Source organism: Saccopteryx leptura, chromosome 1, assembly GCF_036850995.1.
Source record: "Saccopteryx leptura isolate mSacLep1 chromosome 1, mSacLep1_pri_phased_curated, whole genome shotgun sequence".
NCBI classification, from domain to species: Eukaryota; Metazoa; Chordata; class Mammalia; order Chiroptera; family Emballonuridae; genus Saccopteryx; species Saccopteryx leptura.
The window spans coordinates 349,008,058-349,027,677 of NC_089503.1; the positions used below are offsets into that span (position 1 = coordinate 349,008,058).

Genomic DNA, 19,620 nt, shown 5'->3' on the forward strand with positions numbered 1-19,620 from the left:
TTACTTCAGATAAGTTCTTTACTAAGGAACATATTTTGTTTAACCAGAAATCTCTTCAGTCTCTATGCTCATCTATATTATGACTTATACTTGTTCTTTCCAAGTCCAAGAGAAGGTAAAGAAACCATAGTTCCACCATTCTATAACTCGAGAGTGTTCCAAATATCACACAAGAATCCTGTGTCACATTAACACCAACACCAGGCAAGCAAATGTCAGGAATTTAAAGTGTGGGCTATGCTCAGGATAAATTAATAAAGACAAGAGACTCAAATACATAATCAGTTATTCTCAAGCATGGACATTTTTTAAAAATGAGACTTAGGAGAGAATCTTATCCTAACCTATTACCATTAGTATCTACAAAGTTATAAAATAACATTTTATAATTTGTTTAATTGGAGCTATATATTCTAAAATTATGTTTTAAGTAAATGTTCATCTGACTTCCCCCTAGGTATAATAATAATAACAGTAAACTAATATTTATTGAACTGAGTGTTGTTTAAAATGCTTCAATGTGCAGAATGGATGCTCACAACTTTACCCCATTCCAAAGAGAGAAAACAACGGCCCACAGTCACTCATTGCAACTTGTGCAATGTCATCATTTCTGTCAGAGACAAAGTCTGAATTTGAACTAACTCCAAAGCCCCTTCCCATAACCACTTCAGAAGCTGCTTTTCGTCTCTGGGACACACCAGTGATGGCTTATTTAGCAAATCAAGATCTTGCTTTCACTCCTTCTGCTTTATAATTTTGTAGTTTCTACTTTGATAGAAATGCAGTCCAACTGACTAATTGGTACATACCTGAATACGTTTTTCATCATCTTCCCTTTTCTTTCTCTCTTCTTCCTCTTGTTTTCTCTTTGCTTCCATCTCAAGTTTCCTAATAAAAAATAGAAAATTCTTTAAAAAATTTAATAGAAAATAAGGAATCCTTCAGAAGGCAATCTCACTATTAATAAACAAAAGTTACAGAATGTGGATTCATATTAACCTCCTGGCCATATATATTATCAACTTAGTTTTTAAAAAATAAATCTAACTCCACCGGTAATTCTGAAACAAAACAAATACAATTATACTAAATAAGCTTTAACATCTCTAAGTTAACTTGGTTGTAAAGCCTAGTTGTAAGGTTCTGGTTACACGTTCTCCCCTCTTCTTCTCCAGTTAAGCAACTCATGTTCCTTCTGTCCACCTGATAATGCAAATTTTTTAAAACGTTACCAGTTTTAAAAATGCAGAATAGTCATAGTGCCTTTTTTCTAGCTTATTAAACAACATATAACTCACTACTTTAAAAAGAAGAAATCTTCAGGTGTAAAAAATCTAACCAAAATTCAGATTATAGTTAAAAATCATTTTGTTATTATAAAAATGAGATTTTCTTCATTTTCAGAATTATTCTAAAATTACAGTCATCAGCTATATAGCAACATTTTGAACAACATATGCAACAATGTTATACCACGTAGACTAGGTGTGTAATAATGAACCGCATATACAACAGTGTTAGGCCGTATACCCTAGGTGTGTAATAGGTTATACCACCTAGGTTTGTGTAAGTCCATTGTACGATGTTTGCACAATGATGAAGTTGCCTATTGACACATTTCTCAGAACATATCCCCATCTTTAAGTGGCACATCACTGTAGTGTTTTTAAATGAGAATAACTTTTAAAAATAACATTTTTCAACCAGCCACAAGAATTCACTGTTCTGTTAGCTCCTAATTCAAAACAATATAAATGCCTTACATCCGCCTTTCCTCCTCTTCCTTTCGTCGACGTTGTTCATCTTCTTCACGTCTTTTTCTTTCTTTTTCCATTTCTTCTTGAATACGCCTCAGCCTTTCAGCTTCCTCTTCCTGCTGTTTTTTTTTCTGTAAAGCACTGAGGAGATCCTCTGAGCTTCTAACTAAGGCGTCATATTCTTTTTGTATCTGTTCCCTTGTCATCATAGTGGACTTTAAAAATAATAAACATGTACTTAAAAAGCTATCTTTTGTTGCACAACAATGTGAATATACTGAACATGACTAAAATGTACATTTTAAAAAGGTTAAGATAGTAAATTAAATGTTATATGCCTTTACCACAATTAAAAAAATATGTGCAAAGATGGAAAAGGTTGGTAAGCAATAAGCTCATTATCTGTATTATACTATTTGTACATTTAAAAGTTATCTTTGCAGACAAATATCTACATCTAGTTCCTATTAACCAAGTAACCAAATATCTAAGGCAGCAGTTCTCAACCTGTGGGTCGCGACCCCGGCGGGGGTCGAACGACCAAAACACAGGGGTCGCCTAAAGCCATCGGAAATATATATTTTATTTAAAAATGTATTGTATAGCCTGACCAGGTGGTGGCACAGTGGATAGAGCGTCGGACTGGGATGCGGAAGGACCCAGGTTCGAGACCCCAGGATAGCCAGCTTGAGCATGGGCTCACCTGGCTTGAGCAAAAAAGTTCACCAGCTTGGACCCAAGGTCACTAGCTTGAGCGGGGGGTTACTCGGTCTGCTGAAGGCCCACGGTCAAGGCACATATGAGAAAGCAATCAATGAACAACTATGGTGTCGCAACGAAAAAACTGATGATTGATGCTTCTCATCTCTCTCCGTTCCTGTCTGTCCCTGTCTATCCCTCTATCTGACTCTCTCTCTGTCCCTGTAAAAAAAAAAAAAAAAGTATTGTATAATAAATATGTATTTTCCGATGGCTTTAGGCGACCCCTGTGTTTTGGTCGTTCAACCCCGCCGGGGTCACGACCCACAGGTTGAGAACCGCTGACCTAAGGGGTATACTGAAAGTAACATACAGTAGTTAAAAATTATTTTTTAAGAAATTAATTTTGCCAGCATTTACTAGTTTTTAAAAATAATGTTCAAACACTACCTAAGGAACACTTAAGAAACGATTTAATACATCCAAAATCGTGGAATGATTTTCCTCAATGAGCCTTCAACACCTGTGGCTTGGTTGATTTTAATTGATTAACACTACATAAACAAGGATGGCTCTTGATATATTTGTAAAATCAGTTAAGTTTATCCAAAGCATTTTTTTTTTTCTTCCCTTGATCTTCTTTCTCCATTCTATCTCTAAGATTAAACTCCGTCTACATAAAACATTTTCAGGAAATACGAGAAAAGGCTCACTTTAAGGTAGTATATCACACATAACTGCAGTGACTTATTAAACTAGATGAGAAAAACATTAAGACTCTAAAATATACCAGAAAAAGATATAGACAGATGAAATGTAATTACGAGTATATGGAAAAAACTTCCAAACCCACTGGTAACCAAAGAAATGAAAATCAATACAAAAAAAAAGAGGCCCTATTCTTTTTCTACAAATTAGGAGGAAATTAATTGCTACTTTTATAAGTTAAATAATTTATGATAATTACCCATATAAAGGTAAATATAATTATAGGAACAAAATATATGGCACAACGATAGAGGCAGAAAACTCAATGTACTTTAGGATAAGAACTATGCAAAAAATATGTACATATAAAGTAAGACAGAAAGGGGGACATACAACTATAAAATGGTTACATGTGTTAGTTTGGTATGGGTTTTTTGGTGATTTTTCTAAATTTTCAGTATTATATTACTTTTATCATTTAAAAATTGATTTCTGAAAGTAGAAAACATGAAACAAAATAATGTACACTAATCCTCTCTCAGTAATGATTATGCAAAAGTTTACCAAGAGTATTTAGCTGCTATTTAAAATAGTAAATAGTAACTAAATAAAATAGTACTTTAAAAACAATAAATAGTAAATAGTATTTTAGTTACTATTTTGGGGAAAAATCTTTCCTAGTAACAGATGAAGGTATATAACTGTGTTGTTTTGTTTTTCATTTTTTTTTGCTACAAAAATTTTCAAGCCTAGAGTAGGGAAAGTAATATAATGAGCATCACTTGTCATCATTGGGCATATTTGTAATGCTTTGTATCCTTCAAACAATAAGGACATTTTCCTATACAATTTCAACACCAATAACAAAAGATATTGAATTTTTTTTTAATTTTTTATTTATTCATTTTAGAGAGGAGAGGGAGAGAGAGAAAGAGAGAGAGAGAGAGAGAGAGAAGAGACAGAGAGAGAGAAGGGGGGAGGAGCTGGAAGCATCAACTCCCATATGTGCCTTGACCAGGCAAGCCCAGGGTTTTGAACCGGCGACCTCAGCATTTCCAGGTTGACGCTTTATCCACTGCGCCACCACAGGTCAGGCGATATTGAATTATTTTTAAAAATCAAAATTGGCCCTGGCCGGTGGCTCAGTGGATACAGCGTTGGCCCAGCATATGGATATTCCAAGTTTGATTCCCAGTCAGAGCACACAGGAGAAGTAACCATCTGCTTCTCTCCCCCCTTTCACTCCCTTTTCTCTCTCTCTTCCCCTCCCACAGCCGGTGACTCAATTGGTCCAAGCATCAGCCCCAGGCACTGAGGATAACTATGTTGGTCCAAGAGTATCAGGCTCAGGTGCTAAAAATAGCTCAATACTCGAGCATCGGCCCCAGACAGGGCTGCTGGGTAGATCCTGGTCAGGGCGTATGCCAGTGTCAGCCCACCTCCCCTCTTCTCACTTAAAAAAAAAAAAAAGTCAAAGTCATTTGGGTTAAAATTACATACCTTAATTTTGGCCATTGAAGCATCAATAGAAATTTCAAGGTCCTTGACCTGTTTATTCACCTCTGGTTTTCCATCCTTCAGTGCACTTACTACTTCATTAAATTTATCAAGCCTTTTTTTCAGTGTGCCCACCTTAACCAGGCCATCAATGCTGTAAAGATAATGTTTCATCAGAGTTTATTTCACCATTTAATGCTACAGGTTGATTTTTCATTTTAATAAAATGACAAGCATTTTGTTAAATAGGATATTTTACTCCTGTTTTTTATATTATTCAGTATTTTATTTTTTAGATAACTGTTGAGGGTTAAAAAAAATCAAATATGAGTGTGAATGACACTGATGTCTGTCAATAAAATGCAAGTCTTCTATATTTACACTAAAAAAATTGAGAATTTAAATTATAAAATAACTTAAAACAGTTATCTAGTGTCCTTAAAAGGTGTTAATAAAAAAAAGGTGTTAATAATTAAGTTATTCAAGACCTCCAAATTTAAAGAGTATTAATTAGTAATAAAAGATGCAAAAAAGAAATAAAGACTAAATTTACAGAGAGACAATTCCTATAGATAATCCAGAAAATAATGGTTAAAACATTAATGGGATGGATATTTTTCAAAGCAATGTCAATGTGACATTCATCAAGAAACTTCAGTCACTAAAATAATCAGAATAAGAGAGCTACTTTCAACCAATTTATTTTTGACCTTTTATACTGTCTACATTTTTGTAAGCTCATTCAAATTCTTTTGTAGAATGAGGGCAGAGATGAAGTAATTAAATAACTAATTTCAAATAAATAGTGCAACTAACATCATTTTACAAAGAACATGAGGAAGGAGAAAACTCTGAATACCCACTGCCCTTCATTAGGACTGCAGAGCCACTTTACATCTGGAGAACTAGGTTTTGTAGGAGTCTTCAGGCACCATTCATCTTACCGAGGTTTGTGTCTCCTTTTGCAAAGCCACATTCGAACAGTTTTTTGCATTTCAATGCAGGCTTCAGCTCGATATTTTATTTTGTTTTTCACTATGTGTAAGAGAAAAATATGATAGAAAATTACTCAGTTTAAATCAGATATAAAATAGTTTTAAAAACCACTCACTTTCACAAAGCAGTTCTCAAGAAACTTGAACTCTTATTAATGAAGCTATTATACCAGACATCAAAATCAATACATTTTATGTTCAATTCCACATGCTTCTTAAAATAAAAAGTACACCATGAATACAACTAAATTTACATGGTAAATGTAAGGAAATAATACATTATGCTCCTCTATTGCTTCTCAAACTGTCCTAGGCAATACTGGTCTATGAAATGTTAAAAGATGTGTCTAGAAGAGATTCATCTGTGAAATAAATTTAGGAAAAGCTATATGCTACTTTTGGCGATTCACAATGAACCTACTGAGTGAGGCCTCTGAGAATCCTACAGTAAAGAACTTCATTTAATATTTAACTTCAATTACTCAGAATTTCCTAGACTGATTTGACCCTGAGACCTTTTGTTAGAGCTTCTCTAACATCTGGCATATATACTGACTGGTTATCAACTTCGACACTGCACAACACATTCTACAAAAAAATGGCATAGTATAGATAATCAATATAATATGTCATCCATTCCAATGCAATGTATAAAACTGAAAGCATTGAAATATGTCTATATTTTATTTGGAATATGATGGGAAAAGAGCTGAGATTTTTTTTAAATCATAGTTTTTATCTATATTCATTATTGTCTAGCAAAAGACCTCAATAATAATCTTTGTTTGCATAGTTCCTTTTCATTACATAAAAAGAATTTTATTTTTCTATTAGTAAGGAACAATTTACTAAATCTTTTCCATGTGTCTAGCAATGTTCCAGGTACTCTGGTGAGTGGGGAGGGGAATTATAAACTTAGTCAAGTTACTAACAGCAGCTCCCTGCACTGAAAGGTTTTCCATAGACCCTAAGGTAACCCCAAAATATGCTGCCCCTCACCCTTGTTTGGGATCAGAGGCAAGTACGACCTGGCCAAAAACACAAGAAAAAAGCAGCTCAGTACAGTGTACTGGAGAATAGGGTCTAAAAGAGCAGAGGCAGAAGAGGTCGAAAAGAAAAGCTGAAGCCCCACTTCACATGGTCTTAAAAGATTCTAAGGCTTTTGACTTTGCTCAGCATTTAAGAGAGCCTTACTAAAAGGCCTTTAGTTGAGAGAGAGAAATCCAGAGCCCAGGAAAAGCAACTTGTTAGTCACTGCAGCTACTCTGCGAGTGGAGGAGGGCTCCGCTCGGGCACTGGGCAAACAAGGGGAACAAATTCAGTGCTTGGAGGAAGAGCCAGCAGGGTTTACTGAATGACAAGACTTACTTCAGGAACAAGAAATTCTGTTTTCTTTAGGACACGATGAAATTAATTCTCCTATAATACAGTCAAATAAAGAAGTATCACATACACTCAAAACCAAGTCCACGAATACTAATTTCTCACATGAGGTATCACTTGAGGAAGGAGGGAAAGAACATGAATAAGTGATGCAGTCCCCGTTGTCCACTCACCACTGAGACAACTGTGTAACACTCCACAAACCCATTCATTTCTGAGTAATTACAGATCTTGGTGTGAAAGAAAACACCTACATTTGATGACTGAGAGTGAACACCACTGAACTTTCTTCCAGCGACTGCAGATAAGCCAGTGATTGACTCTTTTAACCAACTCTGCTAGATGGTCAGGGTCAGACTTCATAATCTGATCAAATTCTGCAAACTAGGAAATAAAATGATTTAATATCTGTATCAAAAGATAAATGGGCTTATACACACAGAGATACAAAATAACTAGAACTCAAATCCAAAATCTAACTTTCTGGAACTGTCACAGCCATTGCAGAGGTAGGTTTCAGTGGAGTCTACAGCAAATCCAAACACACTTGACTGTACCTTGCTGCCTTTCACTTCCCCTGCCTTTGGGCTCAAGCCAGTGACCACGGGATCATGTCCATGACCCCACCTTCAAGCTGGTGAGCCTGTGCTCAAGCCAGTGACTTCAGGATCCCAGGTGCTCTACCCACTGCGCCACCCCCCTGGTCAGGCGTGAAATTCTTTTCTTTTTTTGGTTTTTTAAATTTCAATTGTTCATTTTTAGAGTGAGAGGTGAGAGAGAAAAAGTGGGGAGGAACAGGAAGCATCAATTCCCATATGTGCCCTGACCAGGCAAGCCCAGGGTTTCAAACCAGCAATCTCAAGGTTCCAGGTTGATGCTTTACCCACTGTGGCACCACAGGTCAGGCAGGTGTGAAATTCTTAATGAAGACCGAATTAAGCCCTGGCCGGTTTGCTCAGTGGTAGAGCATGGACCTGACATGTGAAAGTCCCGGGTTCAACTGCCCGTCAGGGCCCACAGGAAAGGCAACCATCTGCTTCTCCCCTATTCCTCTCTTTCTCTGTCACCCTCCTGCGACCCTAGCTCGATTGGTTCAAGCACATTGGCCCCGGGTGGTGAGGATGCCTCCATCTCGGGCACTAAAAGTAGCTCAGTTGCTAGCAGTCCCAAATGGGCAGAGCATCATCCTCAGACGGAGCTTGCCGGGTAGATCCCGGTCGTGGTGCATGTGCGAGTCTGTCTCTCTATCTCCTCTACTCTCACCAAAGGAAAAAAAAAAGAGAGAGAGACTAAATAAATATATTTTAGGAAAGTTTCTTACTTATTTAAAACAAAAGTATTTTCTGGCTTACCCTTATTTAAACAGAAAACATCCAATCAAACAATTCTATGATTCTAATACTTCTATAGCTAAAAAGAACTAAAACTTTTACAGGGTATTACACACTGTAAATGTCTCCCATATTCATATATGCATGTTGTTAGTGATCATAATTCAAGAATAATTCAAGTCACCAAACACTTAAAAATATTCACTGAACCCCAACTATCCATATTCATTATGTTTAAGTTTTAAAAAACAGTACTTACCTTGCCAGGTCTAAAAAATACTTTTGTTAATCCAAACTTGTAGTCAATTTCATTTAAGCCCAAAGCTTTAAAAAGAGCCTGAAAAGTAAAAGTTAAAAAGGTCAATGACAACGAGTAATTAATAAGAAAGACATCTACAGCTAAGAAACTTCAATTCAGGTGGCATGTGTACCTTACAAAACAGTCTTGGATCTAATCTTGCGAGTTTATCCGGCATGTACTTCTTATACATGTTGTAGAGCTCATGAAATGAGGCCCGGGACGGGAAACCACCCTGCATCAAGTCCAGGACAGACACCATGCCTAGGTTCAGAAACAAACTCACATTACTGCCAACCACTGGACAGAAGTCAAGAACAACTTGTGAATGATCATCTTTATAAATTAATGTTCAGAAAGGTGCAACTTACAGGAATTATCAGCAAGGAAATATTACATTGGAAATCTCATGTTTATATTTACTATGACCCAATTTACCCATGACCTAAATCTACTTCAGCAAATTTCATAACACCAACTCTGAATAAACCATTTCTTTAGAGATAAACTATTGGTCTCTAGGAAGCTCAAATCTAGTTTGTAATTTTTTTTTTCTGCCACAAACCTCTGTGTCATAATCAAAGACTATAAGGCCTGCACTGGATCACTTCCCAAATCCTGGTGTTAATTTTAGAACAGGATTTCTGAGAGAGTCTCCAGGAAGTAGTCACATTCCCATGTTCTCACCAAGTGGTCAGGAAAAGGGAGTTCACTATTTCACTACAAAGATTCCCTTTCACTCAGCTCTCAAAGAACCTAGGCTGCTGGGGTAGAGCCTATAGAATGGATATCTACTTCCAGTGAAATTCTACTAGGTGGTTAATTTGAGCCTTGAGTCAATGTGAACTTTTCATGTCAGGAAAAGCATAAAATAGGTAGAAAAAAGCTCAACTACAGACAATGCCAAAAACCTTTGTTCACCAAAAAACCCTGGATTACAGACTCTGGGACTATTCAACTTATGGAGAAAATAAAATTATTCAATAAAAAGTGTGAGGACAAATGGCTAGGCATTTAGAAAATAAAAATTACATTTGATCCCTTCCTCACTTATACCCAAATAAATTTCTGCTAGCCAAAAACTTAGCAAAACGATACTATACAATACAAAAAAGTAGATTTTTATTTTAAAATCATCTCATGGTAAAGTTAGCCTTTCTAGGCAGTCAGACTGCATTTTAAACTGTTTTAATAGGAAAGGGGTAAAACAAAAATAGTACTCAGGGTTGATGGCAGTGCAGGAAAATGCACACACATTCCTATTGGGAGAGTAAACCAGTGTAACAAGTTTGGATGGCAATTTGGAAATATTTATCCCTTTGACTCAGTACTTTCTACTTATATGACTTTATCCTACAACTTGTCACATACGCGGGCCAATATATGCATAGAGAATGTCTATATAACCACTGGGCCACTATTTACCATAGAAAAAGAACTAGCCCTGGCTGGATAGCTCAGATGGTTAGAGCATCATCCTGAAGCACAGGGTTGCCAGTTCAATCCGTGGTCAGGGCTCATACAGAAACAGATCTATGTTCCTGTCTCTCCCCCTCTCCTTTCCTCTCTCACTAAAATCAATCAATAAAATTTTTTTTAAAAAGAAAAAAATCAAATAACTTAAATGTCAATTAATTATGTTACAACCATATATGATGGGTTCATTAAAGAGAACAGAGTTTATCTACCCAATATAAAAAAACATATCCAAGACATAAGAGTTAAGTGGTCACCCCTGAGAAGTGACACATTTTTACTTATATTTTTCTGTACCATTTCATTTTGTTAACAGTAAACATATAAATAATTTTTAATACTAATCAATGAAACACACAAAAGCATTCATTTCTATGGAAAGAAATCTCCAGAACTAGATTTAGTTCTAGGCTCTGCTTGAAGAAACAAAAGTATGTTTTGGTTGATGCTGTCACAATTTTTTTACTATTTATATCAAATACACAAGTACCCTTGGAAATGTTGAAATCCACCACTGCTGAATGCCTTAGCCTGTCCTGTAACTGTGGACAACATATGAACTGGATCAAAGTTCATTAAGAATCTTATGGAGCTTAACAAATTACCAAGCTTATGGCTGTTTTCTCAGCACATCAAGATAATTTACTCAAAAGATCTTCTAATGCTTAAAAAAATAAAAATCACCACACCAAGTACTCTTTGTTTAAGAAATTCCCACGACCCGATCTTCCACTGGGAGTGTGGGAGGGGCCTGTTGGTGCAGTCCTGGCCGGTTGGACTCAGAACCCCTCTCTGCTAGCACAGACAGGCAGTACGGCCCAGGGTTACAGAGGAAGACGACCTACCTGCCTTCTCATACCCACCCCTGCTTTACCCGGCATTGGCTGATTAGAAGATATTAATTTTAGTAAAAGATACCCTAGGTTAATTAATTATTTCTAAATTGGAAAAAAATAACAAAAATGGGAAGGCAAATTAGAATTCAAAATCTATGTTTTTATTTAGAAAGCTTCATAAATATTTTTATTTCTACCAGTTATTGTGGGGTTTTTTTGGCATTTTCTCATTGCTTATCCATATGACTAGAACCAATTCTATACTGTTAGTAGTATTTTCTTTTAAAAATCAAACTATTATGAATTAGTATCATCTACATATTGAACTGCCAGTATATCTCAGAATGTTGAAATATACTACTTACTGAGAGAGGATCCCAGATAGAGCATCACTACGCCCATACTCCGCTAATCTAAGAGTATGTATAGGTAAGTCTAAACACGTCTGCCTTGCCAGTACACGAGATGCTCACTCAGGAAATATATGATTACATTAGGCTAAATATCTCCTAAAGAAAATTTTAAATAAGAAAAAAGTCAAACTCAAAGTAAAAACAATCTAAAGAAAATATTACAAAAATACATCTAAACTATATGTAGGAATGCAGCAGACCTAAATTATTTAACTTTCTTGTATTTGCTAAATTAATCACAAATAAATCTTTATATTTGCTAGACTATGCATTTCATTCAACAAATATTTACTGGGACTAGTTTACACCTTGCCCTGCTAGGAGGCAGGGATGCATGTGCAAGCCAAAACAGATAGTTTCTGCCCTCAAAAGGTTTATAGGTTAAAGAAAAAAATTATTATTATTATTCAAATGCATATAAAATTTATGACCGTGAAATGAAGGTGCTCAGCGCCCCTTACCCGGGCTCCCTTCCCATGAAGAAAGGCTTTCATAAGGAAATGACAATCAGGCTGAGATGTGAAGACAAAAGAGGCAGAAGCAGCCTGTGCACAGGCCCTGCCACAGGAGAGAATTCGGAGCATTTACGGCACTAAAACAAAAGCCTGTGTAGGCTGCAGTACTAAGGGAAGGGAGGGGAGGGAGATGACGCTAGGGACACAGGGGCCAGTCCACACGGGCCTCAGAAGCTACTGGGATTCTGTTCTTCACCTCAGGAATAATCAGAAGCCATTTTAGCATTTTAAGCAGTAAAAAGACAAACTCAGACTTGAGTTGTACAGCTGTAGTTCTGGATGTATGGGAAGAACAGGCTGAGCAGATGCAAGGAGAATGCTTAGGAAGTTACAGCAAAAAGCCAGATGAAAGATGGTGACAGCTTGAATTAGGAAGTATGAAGACTCGCTAAGAGAGATAGATCTAAGTGAGTAGGTCTTAAATATTCACCACAAAAAACAGATGGTAACTATATGACCTTACAGAACGTTAGCTAATGCTGTGGTAGTAATCATTTTGTACTGGATAAGTGTATCTGTATAAGTATCAAATCAACACATTGTACATCTTGAATTTATACAATGTTATATGTCAATGATATCTGAATAAATCTGGGGGGGGACACACTATTTAAGAGGTCACACCAAAGGGATTTGAGAGGCAGAAAATATGTAGTTATGCTGTTCAATATGGCAGCAACTTGCCACATACTCTGTAGTTGCACTAGCCACAAGTGACTATTTACATTTAAATTTTTTTTAAATTAAAATTAAATAAAATTTAAAATTCAGTATTGACCTCATACTAGTCACATTTCAAGTGCTCAACAGCCACAGGTATCTAGTAGCTACCATATTGGACAACTCAGATACAGACAACTTCCATCTCCATGGAAAGTTACACTGGACAGCAGTGACAAAGAGTGAGAAGGAAAATCTGCCTAACTCAAAGCCTGAAAACTCTCATAAATAATATCCAGGTAGAAAAAGGTGACCCTGTAGAGACGCAGGAAAGGCCAGAGAATTCAAAACAAAAGCAAGGACATATGTTGTTTCGGGATCCAAGAAAGGATTTGTAAAAGGTCCTGGTCACAGTCAAAGGCTGCTGTGAAGTCTACTGAGATAAGGACTGCAAATAGAACATCTGATTTAGGATCAAGGAAAGCACTGATGACCTACCTCATCGAGAATTATTCTGTTGGACTGGTCAAAGTGGAAATCGAATTCTGTGGGGTTGAAGAGCAAGTGGAAGGCAGGAGAAAAAAAAAAGCAAGACTAGACTATTCTTGGACAGAAAAGGAAAAACTGGAGAACAAAATGGGAGGCGAGAGATACGGAGGCAGCTGGAAGGGAAGGCAGGTCCGAGGGAAGGAAGGTCTCAGCATGTTTACAGAGGAATGGAGAGATCCAGCTCAAAGACGTGGCTCACCATGGGCCAGGCAGCTGTGATGGTGGCCCTGGCTACTGGCTTTACACCCGGCGTATGGAAGACCTAGGTTCAATTCCCGGTCAGGGCACACAGGAGAAGCGACCATCTGCTTCTACATCCCTCCCCTCCACCTTCTCTCTCTCTCTCTCTCTCTCTCTCTCTCTCTCTCTCTCTTCTTCTCCCACAGTCATGGCTCAAATGGTTCAAGCAAGTTGGCTCCAGGCTCTAAGGATGGCTCCATGGCCTTGCTAAAATAGCTCGGTTGCTGAGCAGCAGAGCAAAGCCCCAGCTGGGCAGAGCAGTGCATCACCCTGTAGGGGGCTTGCCAGGTAGATCCCTGTCGGGGTGTATGCAGGAGTCTGCCTCCCTGCCTCTCAATTAAAAAAAAAAAAAGATGATTCAGGAAAGGGTAGGAAGGAATGGGTTCCAAAGAATTACAGTCCAACTAAGAAGAGAGGAACTTCCTACCTTCTGAAAAGGAGGGAAGGTAATGCAGATAGGAAGCAGTGTCTGGTAACAGGTGAAGCTTTGTTTTGTTGTTATTGTTTTTGGTTTTTTGGTAAGAGATGAGGCTGTCTGCTGGCAGAGGCTCAGAGATCTGAGATGAGCAGGATTGGTCTGACTAGTTTCCATGGAGAAACTGAATATGCTGACCAGGGAAACTTGACAGAATGGGTTACAGAGCCCTTTAAAGGTTAGTGATCATGAATTTATAATGATGCCAATCTGTCTTGCTTATCTTATCTGTGCAGATGAGGAAGGACAGAATTAGTTTCATCAACAGCTAAACTTCTGTAAGAGAGGTCAAGGGCAGATCCAGAATGGGGCGACTGAAGATTTTACAAATAGGGAGGGGACTGTTTTAAGAAAAAGGTACATACATGATTACAAATTACAAAAGAACACAAAATCAGGTGCAAGCTTGTAAAAGGAGCCCATTTAAATGAGGAACCCTGAAGCATAAGTGTCCTTAGCTTTATAATAAATCCATCACTGAGAGGAGCAAAATAAGGAGTCAGAGAGGCACAAGAGTTACAGGAAGTGTCACAAATCTGAGATGGACTGAAAGGAAAGCAGAGGACTGGTGTCTTGGAAATAAGTTGTTCAATGAGGGATGGAAGATGAGCATGAAATAAAGGAAAAACAGTGAGCCTGGTGCCTAAGCCTCCTGGGATCGAGCAAGGTTAGAATGGCAGGTGAGAGAGAGGAAGAAGGAACAGTTTAACCAAATGCATAAAAGTTCCACAGAAGCTGAAGACAATGTGTTGTTCTCACTCTTTTACAAGTGGTAGCACAGGTAGTAAGGACAGCAAAGCCAACCTCCTGACCCAGGTTATGTGGGGAATGAGAAATGAACTGCTGGGTTGAAAAGGTCAGAGAAACGCCACCGATCAAGGAGGTTCGTATGTTTGTAGTTTTCATAGATTTTACTTTAATGTCAAATTGTTTTATTTTACAATAAACCATATCCCAATATTGCTCCAATAACTCTAGCCATGCTTTTCTTATAATTAAAGGAAATATAAAATAAAAATCTTATTACACTTAAAAATCAAGATAATTATTAAACATTTTAAAACAGTGGACATATTAAATTTTATTTGAGCTTAGACTCCTGACACACGCTGATACAGATTATGAAAATATGGAAATACCTGAGCACTGTAGTTGAGACAAAATTTGAGCACCTTCAAAGTGGTGGCTTGTCATCTTTAAATTAGGTTTTATACAACGAATAAAGCTTGCTCCCTAGAAGAATAAAGACAATACATACAGCATTCTCATTATTCCATTTCTCTGAAGACCAGGAACTTTCACTGCATATTATCATTAATATATGAATCTCTTTTAAAATAATCTCTCAAGTACATCTATGTCAAATCACTATGTTTTACTCCTGAAACTAATATAATACTGCATACCAACTATACTTTAATAAAAATAAATATTTGAATAAAGAAGATGAGGTAAATATACATAATGGAATTCTAGTTGCCATAAGATAAAATACTACATTTGTGACAACATGGATGGACCTTAAGAATATTATGGTAAGGGACTAAGTCAGTCAGGAAAAGCTAAGAACCCTGTGATTTCTTCATTCAAATCTGGGATACAACACTGAAACTCAGAGACCCAGACAACAGTATGGTGGTTATCAGAGCGAAGAGGGCTAGGTAATAGTAAAGGGTAAAGGGGGCCAAATATATGGTGACAGAGGTGATTTGATTTTGAATGGTGGGAACACAATGCAATACACAGACCATGTATCACAGAAAGGTACACTTGATACTTATACAATCGTATTAACCAGTGTCACCCCAATAAATTTAATTTAAAAAATTTTTATTTTTATTTATTTATTTACTTACTTACTTACTTACTTACTTATTAAGTGAGAAGCAGGGAGGCAGAGAGACAGACTCCACATGAACCCCAACCAGGATCCACCTGGCAAGGCCATTTCCAGGCAATGCTCTGCCCATCTGGGGCCATTGCTTAGCAACCGAGCTATTTTTAGTACCTGAAGAGGCCAAGATGCCCTTCTCAGCACCTGGGACCATCTTGCTCCAACTGAGCCATGCTGATGGTTGCTTCTCCTGTGTACCCTGACTGGAAATCAAACCCAGGACATCTACACGCTGGGCCAATGCTCTACCACCGAGCCAACTGGCCAGGGCCAAAAAATTTTTTTAAATAAATAATCACTAAGGAACTGAAAACTTAGCATAAATTTGCAACTTAAAGCTTAGAATAAATTTCCACATTATACACTAATATTATTAGAAAAATACTGCATTTTTCAGTGCCAAAAAATTGTTATTATAAAAAGAAAAGTCTCTCATTGTGAAATATTTTAACATATTTAAACATTCTCTTTAATCCTAAAATAAAATACATTTTCCTTCCCCATAATAATTATTTTTACTTCCCTCAGACTCTAGGATAATCTTAATAATATTCAGAGAATTCTATGTATTTATAAAATAATTTGACTTCAATTATATATTTAACTTTTTTTCTGAACAAACTTAACCAAGATGGTCACCATTTTAATAACCATTTTTTAAAATGAGGGAATTTGGTTTAAAATAAATTCTAATTATTCTAGATTTACTGAACCTGAGTAAATATTCATAGTTCAAGAGCACCAATTAAAAACCCTGTTTTTCAAAATATACTCACAGTACTTCGAAGTTTATCCAGAAGCAAATTTAACTGTGTCTGTAAAAGAAAGGAAATTACTTTTTTCAAAACACAAAAACATACTACGTCACAAGTTAATATTAGTTCTTTGACATTAGAATAAAATAACATGCAGTAACATGGATACATAACATATTACCATTTAATAGCTTCTGGTACACAAACTCTTTGACAGTAACATACAAAATGTATGACTAATATAATGCCAAGCACAATAACTTATTTTACTTATACAGAACTTGTCTAATTAAAAGACTCAAAATTAGCAGTACTAAAAAACACACATGCACACATGCAGGTGGGGTAAATAAGGAAAGTGAACAGGCAGGGAAGAAAATAAATGAAAACGCTGGGGATGCCTCAATAAAAGATCAGCAGAGCAGTATTTGAATACATGGCAAACTAGTATAGTTTGTGTCCCACTCCATTAAGAATGAAAGCATGTTTAAAATATACATAAATGGTACGTATTTGGATTGTTTTATATAACACATCATAAATAAAATTATCCTGCTTTGTTGTAGAAACTCTCATTACTATTTTAAAACGTTTCACATCTCAATTATTTTTAAAAGCTTGGATGTTTTTCTCCAAAATAAACTGACAATGAACACTACAAGTTACTATGCTTTCCTCTTTTTAACAACATTAAGTGCTATAATTTACTCTCATTCAGTACTTATTTAATACAAATATTTGCTTCTCGGCAAAGTTAATTATATAAGCTTCTTATATCAACTTTATACTAAGATGTTTATTATACTACTTACTAAAGATTAATTAAGATGATATTTCTTAAATTAACATATCGGATCAATCACAACTATATTTAATAATAATTATAGTTTACTGAATGCTTTCTATGAGTCAAGCACTACTCAAAGCTTTTCATGGGCATTATCATGTTTAATCTGCACAACAATTCTAATTAAGAATATAGCATTAGCCTCATTCTACAGGTGAAAACAATGAGGCCCAGAGAGATAAATTACTTACCTAAGAACATAAAATTGGTCATGGCAAAGTCAAAATTCCAACATAGGCCTAACACCAAAGTTCATTCTCTTACCAGTAACACAACAGTATACAGCCTTACAGAGTTCATGCTTTATTTGTATTTTATTTTTATTTTAAAGCATACAAATATTTATATATATGTATATATAATGACAGAATAAGGTTTCCATCAAAAAGGATTGCTTTTATTAAAACACTAACAGTAAAAGGGTTATGTTAAATAATCTGAAAACGTTGCTTCTCAAAAGTAGAAAACTACTGGTTCTCAGTGATATTGGATAACTGAAATATTATTGTAAATGCTAGCCTATTTTGTTTTTTATTGCCTCATATAACTTGACTTTAATTTAATGAGCTATTCTATTTAAAATTAAGAATTAATATTTCATTTCAAAGTATCTCATAAAAACATATTTTGAATTTCATTATTAATGATGTCACTAAGTTACAGCTTCCAGCAGTTTAAAGTGTGAAGCACATTTTATTGCATATAAGCAATTTTCAAGTATCAGAGTAAAAAAATACTTGAAAAAATTTTTTAAGAATTCCCTGACCAGGCAGTGGCACAGTGGATAGAGTATTGACCTGGGATGTGGAGGACCCAGGCTGGAAACCTCGAGGTCGCCAGTTTGAGCGTGGGATCACAGACATGACCCATGGTCACTGGCTTGAAGTCAAAAGTTGCTGACTTGAGCAAGGGGTCACTGGCTCAGCTGGAGACCCCTTGGTTAAGGCACATATGAGAAGTCAATCAATGAACAATTAAAGTGCCATAACTATAAGTTGATGCTTCTCATCTCTCTCCCTTTCTGTCTCTCTCTCTCTCTCACTAAAAAAAAAAAAATCATCATTTTAAGAAAGTTTTGTTTTTATTTTATCATATAAAATTTCGGGTATGTTCTTACCAGCATTCCAACTATTGTAGTAAGAAAATACTTAATGAATAATATCCATTTCATTAAATTAACATTATTATATATCTATTAAGGAATTTAAGAATAGCCATATAAGAAAATGTTGCTCAAGAGAATTAGACACTTGTAATTAATAAATATATAACAACGCTAAAGACTTTTCACTCAATTACCTGAAAACTGTATTATTAGCTTTCTTCTACATTTATGTTTCAACTTTTTAAAAAAACCTAGCTTTATAAATTTTTATCACGTCAGTGTTTTAGGGCCCATTTCAGTGCACAAGGGATTACAGGAGGCTTATTCTGTTAGTATCATAGTATTCTAGTACTTAAATACTATTTCTAATTACATCATTTTTAAATATTTAAAATATACTATGAAAAGCATATATAGAATTGTCTTGTAAATGTAACAATGATAATGGAAATTTATGAGAAAAATTAATTCTATTTCTTTGTTCTGTGTGTTATAATCTTTTTAGTCATTGAACTTTTAAATATCTTTTTCTATGTTAAACACTCAACAATTAGAACCAATTAATGTAACAGTGTTCTATTTCTAAGACACACCACGTAATAATTCCTGGTCAGATAACAAAGAATAAATTCGTAATCCAAAATTAATAAAACAAATGAAATGTTTTTCAACGTTAAGCAATTTGAACGGTTTGCCACACACAGCACTTATCTTTTACAGTTTTTAAAAGCGTTAAATTTTAGCATAATATGCACACCCATAATGCACTGCGACAGAAAGCACATTGAAAACGAATTACAAGCTGAATCATTAACTTGAGACGGCCTCTTTTTAACATGGCAGCCACTCTATAAGTAAGAGTCCACAAAGGTGATCATTTACCTGAAGCCCCTGGCTGTGCCTGCTTTTCCTCTCAACTCAACTAGTCCTCTCTAGCCATCCAGAGCTGGACTACTCCAGCTAAAACACAACTGCTGAATGAGGAAGGAAACAGAAAACACGTGGGAAAGAGAAGGTCTGAAGGTCAACCAGACAGTAAGCAGAAGCAAGACCATTAGGAGAAGCAGTCAGCATGGTAAGTAACAAGTAAGAAGTCATTCATAAAATAACAAGAATTTTGGTACGTTCAATTACTATACTTATTTTACATACATATATTTTTGCATACAAATACCAACAATGCA

At 35.9% G+C, this 19,620-nt stretch overlaps 1 protein-coding gene across 8 annotated transcripts in view; it reads right to left on the reverse strand.

Moving 5' to 3' along the window:
- MYO6 (myosin VI) overlaps window positions 1-19,620 on the reverse strand; it is a 108,202-nt gene that overhangs the window by 19,021 nt on the left and 69,561 nt on the right. For all 8 annotated transcript variants that reach the window (XM_066358994.1, XM_066358993.1, XM_066358991.1 and 5 more), the window contains exons 18-26: window positions 16,506-16,544; window positions 14,975-15,068; window positions 8,805-8,935; window positions 8,633-8,710; window positions 7,297-7,426; window positions 5,609-5,699; window positions 4,668-4,818; window positions 1,767-1,975; window positions 813-891 (exon numbers count right to left, since the gene is read on the reverse strand). In XM_066358994.1, coding sequence (XP_066215091.1) covers window positions 813-891; window positions 1,767-1,975; window positions 4,668-4,818; window positions 5,609-5,699; window positions 7,297-7,426; window positions 8,633-8,710; window positions 8,805-8,935; window positions 14,975-15,068; window positions 16,506-16,544 — 1,002 coding nt within the window. The remainder of the gene's footprint in view (window positions 1-812; window positions 892-1,766; window positions 1,976-4,667; window positions 4,819-5,608; window positions 5,700-7,296; window positions 7,427-8,632; window positions 8,711-8,804; window positions 8,936-14,974; window positions 15,069-16,505; window positions 16,545-19,620) is intronic.